The 15,735-nt window shown below is 35.5% G+C and overlaps 1 protein-coding gene across 4 annotated transcripts in view; it reads right to left on the bottom strand.

Annotated features, from left to right (window-relative positions):
• Positions 1 to 15,735, bottom strand: part of LOC125677722 (uncharacterized) — a 62,882-nt gene that overhangs the window by 15,754 nt on the left and 31,393 nt on the right. Inside the window, exon 7 of one of the 4 annotated variants that reach the window (XM_056158011.1) lies at positions 3,586 to 3,675. The exons of 2 other annotated variants lie outside the window; for them this stretch is intronic. In XM_056158011.1, the coding sequence (XP_056013986.1) occupies positions 3,608 to 3,675 (68 nt within the window). In that variant the 3' untranslated portion in view covers positions 3,586 to 3,607. Of the gene's footprint in view, positions 1 to 1,887; positions 3,676 to 15,735 lie in introns of those variants that run through there. One more of the 4 variants, XM_048915874.2, reaches the window with a different exon arrangement.

Raw genomic sequence — 15,735 nt, 5'->3', positions numbered from 1 at the left:
TCTCAGCTTCTCATTCGCAGTTAACATTTAATTTTATTAAAAGTCAAAATGAGTAGTGCATTACGAAAGTGTCGAACGAATGTAGAGAGAGTATAAGAGTTGCTATAGAGTTTACAATACTCTAATAATAAACATAATTGTCGGTTTTGGTGTTTTTAACTGAAGCAGTCTATATACATTTATTCATTTCGGTCCAATTTCTGTAGTTGGAGACGATTCCTTAAAATTGTAAAAGTCTTCGTAAAACTCCAATATTAGCAGTACACTGACAGAGAATTCGGAGAATCACAATGAGAACACGAAACATATATTTAATAGACAAAGACTAAAGCTGAATTTTGCTAAGATCTTATTCATTTACACAATGCCAAAAAGAAATCCACCATGTAAATGAAATACAAGAGGCCCAGGGGCTTTATAGGTCACCTGAGAATCATGTAACAACCTTCCAATGTTTGAATTAGGTTTGTGTTTAAATATAAAAATCTTACTTTTGGATGGAAGAAACATTGAATAGCTATGTGGTCAGCCCCGCCTTTGCACCAGAACCCCTCACCCAGGGGCCATAAATTTCAGTTTTGAAAGAAGCATCCTTGATCATCATTATCATACTATTAGTTTGTCTACTTAATACCCAGCAGCAGAGGAGAAGATTTTCAAAGAAATAAAATGCATTTTCACTATATGATCAATAGGGCCCCACCCTAATACCAGAACCCCTGACCAAGGGGCCATGAATTTCACAATTTTGAAAGAGGCATCCTTGCTCATCATAACCATGCTATTGGTTTGTCTACTTAATACCCAAGGACAGAGAAGAAGATTTTCAAAGAAATAATGCATTTTCACTATATGACTTATAGAGCTCCACCCTAGCACCAGAACCTCTAATCCAGGGACCATGAATTTCACAATTTTTAACAAGAGGTACTGTGAGCAATGCTCACTAAGAATACTCCCCGCTTAACCCAATCTCCCAAAGGGTGTTGGTAATAGGTATAAACTATCTCTTTTCTGAGTGTTGCTACTTCGATGTCCAGTGCGCATGACCTTTGACCTTTTGACCCCAAAATCGATAGGGAACATCTTCATCCCATGGGTAGTCCATATGTATGATATGGTGACTGTAGGTGGAAAGGATAACGCTTTAGAGCCCGGAAACCATATTGCTACTTCAATGTCCAGTGTGCTTGACCTTTGACCTTTTGACCCCAAAATCGATAGGGAACATCTCCATCCCATGGGTAGTCCATATATATGATATGGTGATGGTAGGTGGAGAGGATAATGCTTTAGAGCCCGGAAACCATTGCGTCTACAGACGGACGGACGGACGGACAGCCCGATTCCAGTATACCCTCCCACAACTTGTTGTGGGGGTTATAAAGAGGCATCCTTGCTCATCATTACCATGCTATTAGTTTGTCTACTTAATACCCAGAGACAGAGAAGAAGATTTTCAAAGAATTTCTACATTTTCACTATATGACCAATAGAGCCCCACCCTAACACAAGAACCCCTGCCCCAGGGGCCATGAATTTCACAATTTTGGTAGAGGGCTTAACGCTCATTATAATTATGCCCACAGTTTGGCTTCTTGATGTCCAGGAGTAAAGAAGAAGATTTTTTTAAATTACACTCATTTTGATGGTTTTTGCCCCACCCCTCAGGCCCCAGGGGGGCAGGGACCACGAATTTCACAATTTTTGTTCCCCTCCACCCACAGATGCTATATGCCAAAATTGGTTGAAATTGGTTCAGGGGTTTCAGAGAAGAAGCTGAAAATGTTCAAATGTTAACGCACGACGCACGATGCACGTCGCACGACGACGGACAAAAACAGATAGCAATAGGTCACCTGAATTCATTCAGGTGACCTAAAAACACGTTGATGAATCAAATATATCTCTACAATACTGTCACTATTGTAACGAACATTTCATAATTTGACAATTTTTATTTCAAGATTATGAACATATTCAAAAGATCTCTCATATGTAATTAACGTTCAGCTCATCAATACTGTGGTTGATACTATTTATAGTTTCAATTATTGATATTAATAGATATATGTAGATTATATATACATGTAAAACATTTTATACAAATAACTTTAAAAACGTATACTTTAAAATTTCCTTGGATGCATAAGACGTTTTCTATTATACAGTCTATTTTGGATTAATAACAAAGAAATTATATCTAAAAACCAGCGACACATCATTAGTAGCCTAATGGAAATCGATACTGTTATTTTCTTTACAGATGGGAAATGTATGTTACGATGCTTAGAGGGTTGAATTTAAACTTTCATTTGAAACTTTTATTTTATCGAAACCGTTTAAACATTTAAAACATATAATAGAAACGTCAATTAAACCTGAATAGAAACATACCAAAAGATGTATCCATTTCGGGAAATGTCCGTTACCGGGAACACATATTTAATTAAAAATTATCAAGCTTTCCAATGCTCGTTATCGATGACAAATAATCTTGGGTTCGAGCTAGAATTCAATTCACCGAGAGTTTCTTGAAATGCGGTAATGAACATTTTAAAACCACACAATCATTCTCCTAGGTAAACAGAAATATATATCAACGACCATTTTTGATTGCAGCAAGTACACTCATGTACTTGTAGAGGATTTCAAACTGTGAATGCATATATGTTCTCATATTTCGCATTAACGAATATAACAGTCAGTCTTAGATCTTGGCTCAAAACATTTTTGGTTTGCATAGTGATAAGACTAGATGAAAATAATTCTGTTCAATATTCTGACATTCATCAATACACTGTACAAAACAGTCTAACAATGTTATAATTCAGAACCGCCGCGGTGGTCTATATGTAGAGCGTTCGCTCCGCATGCGGAAGGTAGGAGTTCGAATCCCGGCCGCGACAGACATATGTCGTTAAAACTAGTGACAGTTCCATCGCCAAACGCTCGGCATCAGGTGTGAATGTCACAGGCCCTTGAAGATGACCGTAAAAACGGATGTCCTGTGTCACAGTAGATGTGGCGCGCTAAAGAACTCTCACTGCTCAATGGCCTAACTTTGAAGCCTTTCACCGGTCTAGGTGACGTCTCCATATAAGTGAAAAATTCTCGAGAATCAACAATCATTATTCAGGTTTTCTACATTTCAAAGAAATAGTTTACAAATATTGTGGTAAGGTATTTTTAGTGTAACAAACATTACTTCGAAATTTGCTGTAAATTTTTTTATCAAACCTGGAAACCAACACATTGTCTTTGAAAAACTGAACAATATTATATGGGAACATATAGCGCGCATAAACTAGTTATTCGAGCAAATATCCCTCTTGTAAATGTTAATATTAAAATGGCGACAGTAATGAACATGTTATTTTGAGATATGTCTAATGAAATAAACGAATTTCTTCGATCTTTTAGTATTTTTTATAGGCACATAAATCGACCTTTATATTGCTATATTAACTCCAATCCCGCTGATTATCATGTTGGTAATTTCATGGCGACATTAATTGCACTCATTTATTGAGTTTGAGTGCTGAACAGTTTAAAGAAAAATGTCATAAGAACTTGAATAATCACATTGTAACAGCTTCGCTGTATATCACATCATCAACATAGAACTGTGTTTCTCATGTGTATCAGCATAATTTCCGTTTCCACCACGCTTATCTGCCAAAATAAAAGTTATTTTTTGTTTATGCATAAAATAACACAAAAACAAGTTGATTTTAAAGAAAGAAAGATTTTCTTGAGCAAACATTGTGCTGTATAAACAAGAGGTACTGTGAACAATGCTCACTGAGAATACCCCCCGCTTACCCCAATCTCCCAAAGGGTGTTGTTAATAGATTTAAATTACCTCTTTCCTGAGTGTAAAAATATGGTATGCCTTTGTAAAAGAAAACGGAAGATATAGTCCGAACACAAATCCATGGCATAAACCTATAATTTTGACCTTGAGATCAAAGGTCAAGCTCATGAATGTACATGACACATAGTCTCATGGTGATACACCCATGTCTTATGGTATGACTATGTCAAAACCCTATAAACAATTTTGACCTTGAGGTCAAAGTTCAAGGTCATATAGAGGTCATGAAGGTACCCGACACATCGTCTCATGGTGATACACTCATGTGTCAAATATGGTATGCCTATGTCAAAGAACAAAGAAATTATGGCCCGGACACGAATCCATTGGAAAAAAACCCTTTAATTTTGACCTTGATGTCAAGGTCATATAGAGGTCATGAAGGTACTAAACACATTGTCTCATGGTGATCCACCTGTGTGCCAAATATGGTATGCCTATGTCAAAGAAGAAAGAAGTTATGGCCCGGACACGAATCTGCACAGACAGAGTGATTCCTATATAACTCCCTGAGCTTCGTTCGGGGGGTATAATAATATTTGGGAGGTTTATTAGGGCACCGAATGGAATGCGGGAGCGCTATAGTAATCATATTGTCCGTCCTGTGGTGGCGTCTACATATGAGTGAAATATTCTCGAGAGGGACGTTAAACAATATTTAATCAATCAATCTGTCCGTCAGCATTATTGCTCTGACGCTGTAACTCGAAGAGTTTCCACCGTACAGTTTCCAAACTGCAGAAAACACTCTACAATAAGAAAGAGGAAGACACCTACAAATTCTGGGTCATATTACCTTGTCTGTCTGTCTGTATGTCAACATCTTTGTGATTTTGTATCTATTGAAAATTGTCGAAGGGAAATTATTCATTTTGAATTTTAGAACTGTAATGATGATATTGATATACACTAGATAGTTTAAAGCAATACAAGCTGCAACTGGCGGTATTTTTTCAACTATCCAATTATGCACCAAATAACACCCAACTAATATAATCCCCAATATCGGAAGAAAAATTCAGAAAAATAAATAAGGGAATATTGTTTGAGAACATACCTACAATGAGAGTTTCTTATAAACCGCCATTGCGTCGTATAAACGGACATGGGAACGATGATTGCAGAGCATAAGCGGGTTGCTGAGACCAAGGTCATATACAAAGACGGAAACTGACGCGAGTAACTTCACGTGTCGTTTGTTTTAAAATATTACATCGTTTCATGAATGACACAAGTTCTTAGAAGTGTAAGAAAGTAATAATTACTCAAATGAATTTTCATAGTGAATCGTCTATAAAATTGGCATGTTAAAAAATTACAAATCACAATCACAAATATGTTATATATATGATTTACGAAAATGTTACGTGTTTAGTGAATTCATTCAATAAACTGCACGTCATTTCTAGTTAACAAATTCTCAGTCATGTTCAGTATACGAGGTTAAATTTCTGACATCAACTTGCAAATTGGAATGAATATTGTTTAACGTCCCTCTCGAGAATTTTTCACTCATATGGAGACTGCCTATATTCGGCGCTTACGGCCTTTGAGCAACGAGGGGTCACCTGCTGTGACAAAGAGCCTCGGTTGTTTTTTTTTTTAAATTTTGCGGTATCATCCGAAGGACCGCCCCATTTAGTTGCCTCTTATGACAAGCAAGGGGTAATGAGGACCTATTCTAAAGCTCGATTCTATATGGGATGTTGCAAATTGGAGGTAGGTTCAAATGTAACTGCGATCCACATGTCAATGGATTTGGCGTGACGTCATCTGGTACATTTTGTAATACATGACGTATTATAGGCTTTGATAGGCGGATCAAGTAATCCCCTTGGTGAAAATATATTTTATAATGAAACAGCAAAGTTGCAAGTACTTCATATATGTCTACCATTATTTCGCAAATCATATCGTTGTATCAGAGTTGGTATCGTGTATTTACCATTAATGTTTTGTGTACTTACAAGTGAAAAAATACGCCTAACATCGAGAAAAAGTCAAGCAAAGGTATTTTATTGTGCACGTTTTGTTCCGTTGATTATATGTTTTGTAGAAGGCCTAAAACGTAACGGTACTACGATGTAAAACAAAAAAGAAAGTAGTGCCGTCTGGATTGTCAAGAGGGCGTGTCCCCATACCAAGTTACATTATAAACTAATTTTTTCAGTGTGCTCAGCCAATCAAATTGTGTGTTGCAAATAAAATTAAATCATTTTGAAAGTCCCTTTCACAATTAGAGTTAGAGATAAGTCCTGTGGAGAGAAAATTGCTGGAATTTTGTTGAGTGGAACTGAAATAATATCGGGACTAACAACAAGCGTGGGACATGATCATAATGTGGGATGAGATCAGACACCAGACAGGTGGTAGGTTTCTTTCAAGGGTTTTTATGATTTCCATGTGGACAAGTGAGTGTTACAGAAGGTTTCCCGAATTTACCAGTGAGTTGTTAAGGCGTCACTGCTGTTGTAACGTCACACGGAAGCCTCTTTGCAATGCCCACTCATAAACATATTACGCCGGAGTTCGAAACCATCGTTGTTAAGAGCTTGAATATTACAGTCACTCTGAGTCAATATTTGGCATTCGGGATTGTAACATGAGGAAGTTGTCGCAGGGTTGTCATCCTCGGTTAAGTATTTGACTCTCAGAATTGCAGAAGCAGAAGTGTGTTATTTTGCGTCCTCAAATAAGCCATGTTTATTTCGTTTTGGATAATTAATTGTTTATTTATATTGGACCTTTGTTTGCTTTTGTTGAATAAATTTATACAGATCGATAAAATTGTTAATTTTTTCTTTTAAGGATTCCCAATCTATAAATAGATCTATACATATTTTCAAAGCATCCCGAGGAATCCCCATCATCTAATAGAAAGTAGGTCGCGGTATGTTAAGGCAGGCCATACTCCATTTATGCACGTAAACTGCATCATTTTTTAAAATCTGTCCTCCACAGATACGGGGACCTACTACATTTTGAAAACTATTTTGGTTGTTTACATGATAAACATTTTGTATCATAACAATATGACACACATGCGCTTCCGTATGACGTCATTGCATGACTATTATAAAAAGATCACGGATGTACCTTAATAGAAAATGGAAAAGTAACACACTACCTCTAACTGGCGATAATGACGGTAAAACACACATAATTTATCAAGATTGCCGATAGAATCCTACCACTTTCAGTAAGAAATTATTATTAAATATTTAAACACGAAACCTTCTGCCTCATGTTTTATATTTAGCACTGATGTATTGCAGTTTTCTTTCAAATTTTCATAACAGACGATTCTCTCAGTAATTCCCGTGTACATTAGTTTATGACCTTTCACACGGTGTATAAAAAATCTCTAAAAGTATGCGGCATAGAGTGCTACTATTGCAGTTTTATTTCAGTGTGTGACAGAGGAAAATCGGATCAACATGCTAAATGGAATGTTTTCCCTGTTAAACAAAATTGTCAATGAATGAAATCAACATACCTTCATAATATCAATAAATTCTCCGTTTTACATATATAGTCCATATATCCCGTGTCATATATTTTCAAATACTCCACATTTTGTTGATATTTATATGGCACACTTTAACAAATTCTTTGCATGTGTCAACGTCAATCGATGTATAGTTATGACGTCATCAGTTTACTTTCATATTGATCAGACAGCAGTATAACATTTCATATTTCTTTGGATCTTAGTAGCTGCATGGTTTATTTTATGCATATATAAAACTTACATAAAATAAAATTGGAATTTAATATATGCTTCGTGATATACATGTACTTATTTCAATTATGACGTCACATTGTTTCGCGGATAATTTCCCAGTATCGATTTTCATAACCTGCATTAACGTACCCGCGTTACGGTATGTTTGTTTTATTGGATACGACATAACACTAATTTTTCAACCAATGAAAGAGCGTGTGACATGTAAAATTAAATGATATACATGTGTGTATTCATTTCGTGATTGATCTTTAACTTACTTTCAAAACAATACACAACGTCTAGTCTGATTAACACCATGAAATAGACATGCGCATTGCAAGTGAGATGTGTATCAATTCCAGATATTGCGTATGAAGGTATATCGCAGAATAATGACTACGGCATTCCTTTGATCTTTGCTATAACTGTGGTAGAATACGTTATAAATTAAAACGGGGAATTAAAAAAAAAAAGCGCAACTGACTTGTAATCTTTCCAAGATATAAAATTTACTGGTACAACATGCACCATAATAACGTTAGGTTATATTTGACTTATAACCGATTGTTCACATAGTCGTTACATTTGTAATTTCCGACCTATGTGTTAACAAGCAGATGTGGGGAAATGTAATTTGAACTAGTTCTAATTGTAACGGGGACCGTTACATATGTTCCCCAAACCTCCCCCAATTAAAAAGTGATGTTCTTTTAAATCTATAGTAAAAAATCATTTTATTTTAGTCTTTAATTACATGTAGTGCATTCAATATGGTCATTTCAGTACCAAGAAATGAAAGAAAGTGTTGCACGTGCATGCACGCGCACGCGTGTACGATTCCGAATTTTTGTTGATGTCGTTCAACAGGCATTTGTATCATATACCCACAGTATGAATTTCATAACGTTTCCACCAAATATAAGAAAGTTATAGCGATTTTAAAATCGTCCGATCAGAATTCAGTACACGTGCATACACGTGCTGAGCAGTAATTCTAACCACAGCAATTTGTAAGGAGTACCAAGACACATCTAAACCATTAATATCAATAGAATTTGATGAAAAACAAAAACCTTGTCGTCCTTTAAAAATTGAACATTTAAAAAACGTTGCACGCGCATGCGCGTGTACGTTGGCATTTTTTTATTACACCAATATATAGATACACATATTGTCTACTTATGCTGTGAATATCATCTCATTCGCTTCATAAATAAGATAGTTACAAACGTTTTAGTATTATCCAATCAAAATGAAGCGCACGTGCATGCGCGTGCAAATTGGTAATTTTGACCATGCAAATCAGTTAAGGGTCTCAATATCTACCTATGATATGAATTTCAAGCCATTTCAATGAACAACAAAAAAGTTAGACTGATTCCAAAGTTAGTGTACAAATTTTGTAATTCGCGTGCACGCGCATGCGTGCACGTGGTGACAAAATAACTATTATTTTTCATATGTACAAATCATATACTACCATCCTATTTAGGTTTTATATCGCTTCCTTCAATATTCTGATTTTCCATTTTTTGTACCAAAATTGCAATGCACGTGCGCGCGCGTGCATGCACGTGCGCGCGCGTGCATGCACGTGCAGACAAAATGACTATCACTATGCACATCTACAAACGCTATACTATCATCCTGGAGAGTTTCATATCAATCCCTTTTGTAGTTTCTGAGAACACTACCGGACAAAAAAGTACCGGAGAAAAAGAATAATAATAATAACTAGACACGATCTCGTTGCGAGCAACGAGTAGGTCTTCCGTCCGATTTGTTGATGCACTCGGAGTTAAAAAAAAAGAAAGAAGACAAATGAGTCCCAATTTAGTTTCCGACTTTAAGACACTTTAGATATAATCAAGTTTTCATATCATAAGCTTCTGAAGCAAAGTTGCGGTGAAATTCGTTTGAAATTCGACTCTCCAGGCGAGCCATAAGGCCCGCAGGCCTATTTCTTGATGTCATTTGTTAGCCCTCTATAGACTCAACAACTTTAGTTCTATATGTCTTTACAAAATATTTACCTGTAAAAAGTTATTGAGATCGACCGATATCGACAAAAAATCGACTCTACAGGCGAGCCATTAGGACCATAGGCCTATTTCTTGATATCAATCGATAGATCTCGATAAACTGAACAACTTTTGTTCAATATGTCCTTACAAAATATTTACCAGTTACAAGTTTTTGAAATCGACTGATATCGACAAAAATCGACTCTACAGGCGAGCCATGAGGCCCACAGACCCATTTTTTGATATTGATCGATAGGTTATGACACATTGAACAACTTTTGTTCAATAATGCTTTTCAAAAAATATGTCGTTTTAAAGATATGAGGCGTCAAATATTTACGATTTTGGCCCTTAAAATCTCTAATTACGTAACATATGACCTACTTTTTGATTTGATAAGATCAAGCTCGTTGAGATGAACATTTCCGCTTCTACAACTTATTATAAAATATTAATAGTTTCTGAGATATTCTCAAAAACATTTGGACCCTTCTGAACCCCTAATTTAAAGGGCCAGCCCCTTTTGCTTGATATCGTAAGAAAGGCCTTGTCATTTTAAACATTTTTTGCTCAACAAGTATTTAGAAATTCTTTACCGTTCTCGAGTTATCTCTACAAGAAATATTTAGGGGCCAAACTGTAGCTCCCTAACGGGGCCACATAGGGAAAAAACGAAATGTACATATTGTTTAGATTATCATTCTGAACAACTTTTGTTCAATAATGCTTTTCAAAATATTTGTCGTTTTCAAGATATGAGGCGTCAATTATTTATGATTTTGGCCCTTAAAATCTCTAATTACGTAACATATGACCTACTTTTTGATTTGATAAGATCAAGCTCGTTGAGATGAACATTTCCGCTTCTACAACTTATTATAAAATATTAATAGTTTCTGAGATATTCTCAAAAACATTTGGACCCTTCTGAACCCCTAATTTAAAGGGCCAGCCCCTTTTGCTTGATATCGTAAGAAAGGCCTTGTCATTTTAAACATTTTTTGCTCAACAAGTATTTAGAAATTCTTTACCGTTCTCGAGTTATCTCTACAAGAAATATTTAGGGGCCAAACTGTAGCTCCCTAACGGGGCCACATAGGGAAAAAACGAAATGTACATATTGTTTAGATTATCATTCTGAACAACTTTTGTTCAATAATGCTTTTCAAAATATTTGTCGTTTTCAAGATATGAGGCGTCAATTATTTATGATTTTGGCCCTTAAAATCTCTAATTACGTAACATATGACCTACTTTTTGATTTGATAAGATCAAGCTCGTTGAGATGAACATTTCCGCTTCTACAACTTATTATAAAATATTAATAGTTTCTGAGATATTCTCAAAAACATTTGGACCCTTCTGAACCCCTAATTTAAAGGGCCAGCCCCTTTTGCTTGATATCGTAAGAAAGGCCTTGTCATTTTAAACATTTTTTGCTCAACAAGTATTTAGAAATTCTTTACCGTTCTCGAGTTATCTCTACAAGAAATATTTAGGGGCCAAACTGTAGCTCCCTAACGGGGCCACATAGGGAAAAAACGAAATGTACATATTGTTTAGATTATCATTCTGAACAACTTTTGTTCAATAATGCTTTTCAAAATATTTGTCGTTTTCAAGATATGAGGCGTCAATTATTTATGATTTTGGCCCTTAAAATCTCTAATTACGTAACATATGACCTACTTTTTGATTTGATAAGATCAAGCTCGTTGAGATGAACATTTCCGCTTCTACAACTTATTATAAAATATTAATAGTTTCTGAGATATTCTCAAAAACATTTGGACCCTTCTGAACCCCTAATTTAAAGGGCCAGCCCCTTTTGCTTGATATCGTAAGAAAGGCCTTGTCATTTTAAACATTTTTTGCTCAACAAGTATTTAGAAATTCTTTACCGTTCTCGAGTTATCTCTACAAGAAATATTTAGGGGCCAAACTGTAGCTCCCTAACGGGGCCACATAGGGAAAAAACGAAATGTACATATTGTTTAGATTATCATTCTGAACAACTTTTGTTCAATAATGCTTTTCAAAATATTTGTCGTTTTCAAGATATGAGGCGTCAATTATTTATGATTTTGGCCCTTAAAATCCCTTATTACGTAACATATGACCTACTTTTTGATTTGATAAGAACAAGCTCGTTTAGATGAACATTTCCGCTTCAATGACTTATTACAAAATATTAATAGTTTCTGAGATATTCTCATAAACCTTTGGACCCTTCTGGGCCCCTAATTTAAAGGGTCAGCCCCTTTTGCTTGATATCGTAAGAAAGGTCATGACATTTCAAACATTTTTTGTTCAACAAGTATTTAGAAATTCTTTACCGTTCTCGAGTTATTTCTAGAAGTAATTTTTAGGGGCCAAACTGTAGCTCCCTAACGGGGCCACATAGGGTAAAAACGAAATATGCATATTGTTCAGATCATCATTCTGAACAACTTTTGTTCTTTATTGCTTTTCAAAATATTTGTCGTTTTCGAGATACAAGGGGTAAAAAATTTATGGTTTTGGCCCTTAAAATCCCTTATTACGTAACATATGACCTAAATTTTTATATGAATAGATTTGGATTGTTGAGATGAACATTTTTTGTTCTTTGACTTATACCAAAATATTAACGATTTTTGAGATATTTGATCTAGACTTTGAGCCCTTCTAGATCCCTAATTTAAGGGGCTAGCCCCTAAATCTTGATATTTTCGAAAAGATCTCGTAAATGTGCACAACTTTTGTTCTACATGTCTTAACAAAATAGTTGCAAGAAAAAAGATATTGGAGATCAAAGGTCAAAAATCGCCGAAATCGGCGAAACATTTTGGCATCCATTTTTTCAGGTCCAGGCGAGCGTTTAGGCAAATCGCCTCCGGTAAAATCGAATCCCCCACAAATCTTCTAAAATGTTTACTCTATCTTGTGTAGAAATTTCAAGACTCTAGCTTCAAAACTAACGGAGGAGATGCGTGGACAACAAGGCCCTTCAAAAAGTCACTAAAAGAGAGATAACTCCTGACCGGAAGTGACGTCAAGCACGAAATTTTGCAAGCAAAGTCTCGTCACCAAACGACAACTTTCCTGAAAATTTCGTGAAAATCGATCGAGAAATGGCTGAGAAAAACGCGTGTACTACCAAGGAAAATAATAATAATAATAATAATGAAGAAGAAGAACGCGAACAATAATAGTAAGGTCTTCCGCAGGAGACGGAAGACCTTAATAACTAGAAACTCATTACTAGTAATGAGTAGGTCTTCCGTTAGATCACTTCCGGTAAAGAGCTTTCTGTTCCTACGAAAACCATTTAAATATATCAGAAAATGTGCCTTAACAATGAATGAGAAATGTATTATCGAATTTTTTACTCACTTCTCGTAACTTCCGGTGATGACCGGAAGTACTTTTATGATGCGTTTTCCTATAAATGACAGCGACTCTTTACTGTCTATATTCCCTGAAAATGTCACGTCTCTATCTGAAAGAGTTCTCAACAAAAAGAAGTAGACTAAAGAAAGAAAAAGTAGTAGGTTACTATCGACCGGAAGTCAATTTTGAAAAACAAAATGATCCAAACTCTAGAAGTTGATACTTTTATTATGACATGTGAAAATCATATGAAAGACTTCAAATATACGCGAGATTTATGGTGACAAAGAGATGAAAAGTAAAAAGGTATTTTATCAAGAAACCGGAAGTAGTTGTTTTGACTACCAACGGAGTCAATATTCTTTTGACACTTTCAAAGAGACTTAATAAACTAGTATAGGTTTCAATTTACAAGAAAAAGTTTGAAATTTGCGATTCTTTCAATCACTTCCGGTGACGACAGGAAGTGACGGTCGACATGTTCAACCCTCTACTGCACGACTGCAAACGGAGATTTATAATTCCTGAATAATTGATGAACCTATATTTTACCTTTTCCAAGAAAAATGCTGGACAAAATTCCTTTTGAGAAACAGAAAATCGGCCATATTTTCCGACCGGAAGTGAATTTTGTAAAAACAAAAATAGTTATAGGAAGGTCCTTTCATAAGACATTATTCCTGAAAATTTCAAGAAAATCTATCCACCATCTCTGAGAAATCACTCGAAGAAATCGGAAAATCGACATTTTTCAAATACTTCCGGTATAGACCGGAAGTGACGGACGAAAAAATTGAATGTATGTGTACAATGGACTAATGTTAGTTGATCAACTCTACAAGTTTCAAGCGTCTACTATATTCATTATTGAGAAACTGAAAAAACAAGATTTGAATATGTCCACCCCATATCTCACGACCGGAAGTGAATTTTACAAAAATATTTAAATTTACACTAGACATTTATAATGTCTATAACATATGTAAAATTCAAATCATTAACTTGTTTTATGACCGAGATTTATGGCACTGAAAAATGAGAGAATGAATAGTTTTTCTTTCATATAACCGGAAGTTGGAGATTCAACTTCCGGTGGGGTCAATAGTTTTTGAGAATTAGAACGAGACCTAATAAACCGATATAGGTTTCAATTTGAAAGAAAAAAGTTTGAAATTTATGATTTATTAATCACTTCCGGTGACGACCGGAAGTGACGGCCGACATTCTTACCCCCCTACTGCACCCCTACAAATGAGATCTATTAACTCTGAAATTTTGGTGACTCTATCTTTTACCGTTTCTGAGAAAAACGCTTGACAACGAAGACAGCTCATAAGCAGTATTTGCCGACCGGAAGTGAATTTTACAAAAATATTTGAGGTTACTCTAGACATTTATAGTGACTATAATATATGTAAAACTCAACTCATTAACTAGTTTTATGACCGAGATTTATGGCACTGAAAAATGAGAGAATGAATAGTCTTTCTTTGATATAACCGGAAGTTGGAGATTCAACTTTCGGTGGGGTCAACATTTTGTGAGAATTAGAACGAGATATAGTAAACCAAAGTAAGTTTCAATTTGAAAGAAAAAAGTTTGAAATTGATGATTTATTTGATCACTTCCGGTGACGACCGGAAGTAACGGCGACAAAAAATATTACGTGCATGCACCATAGAGAAAATAGATCTATCATCCCTGAAAGTTTCATTCGATTATCTTTAGTGGTTTTCAAGTTTACCCCCGGACAAAGTTTCTTTCAAAAACCGGAAAATCGGACGTATCTGACGAACGGAAATGAATTTTGAAAAAATGAAAAAAATGCCTCGAGGTACCATCGTTCCCTATAACCTGTGAAAGTTTCAGGAAAATCCATCCAACGGTTTAGGAGACGAAAGGGAAAAAAAAAATAATAAGAAGAAGAAGAAGAAAAAACAGTAGAATCACTAGAAGGTCTTCCGTTGGAAACGGAAGACCTTAATAATAAGAAGAAACAGAGTAAAAACAATATGTTCCCAAACTTTGTTTGGGGAACATAATTATTAAATTTTCTATATTTTAAGTAGCGTTTAATGCAGGTTTGTATCCTCGAAGAAACATGAGTTAGTTTTTATAACCTTGTTGCGGGGGATATAGTGGAAACAGGTTGTCCGTCCGTCTGTCTGTAGATGGAATGGTTTCCGGGTTCTAAAGCATTATCCTTTCCACCTATAGTCAACATATCATACATATCGACTACCCATGGGACAAAGATATTCCCTATCGAATTTGGGATCAAAAGGTCAAAGGTCAAGCACACTGGACATCGAAGTAGCATCATGGTTTCTTGCCTGTAAAGTATTATCCTTTCTACCTACAGTCACCATATCATACATATGGACTACCGATGGGACGAAGATGTTCCCTTTCGAATTTGGGGTCCAAAGGTCAAGCGCACTCCTAGAGAAGAGACTACTCAAGGTTTTGTCATGCCCTTTCTTTTCTACACTCAGGAAAGAGGTAATTTATACCTATTAACAACGACTCGAAGAAGGACAGAATAGTTTTGTCGGATTCCATAGTAAATTTTATGGTAGGGCTAGTCTGCTGATACTTTTGAAAAACTCTGTTAACTGATCTTTTCTGTCCCATATAATAAAACAATCGCCCAAGAAACGTTTTCACGACTGTCATAGAAATTTTCAAATTCTTGTCCAATTGTTTCCTGAAATGTGGAAAATAATTTCTCTTCC

Source organism: Ostrea edulis, chromosome 3 (genome assembly GCF_947568905.1).
Source record: "Ostrea edulis chromosome 3, xbOstEdul1.1, whole genome shotgun sequence".
NCBI lineage: Eukaryota > Metazoa > Mollusca > Bivalvia > Ostreida > Ostreidae > Ostrea > Ostrea edulis.
Note: the sequence above shows the minus strand (reverse complement) of the source record. Positions and strands in the feature narration are given on the sequence as shown.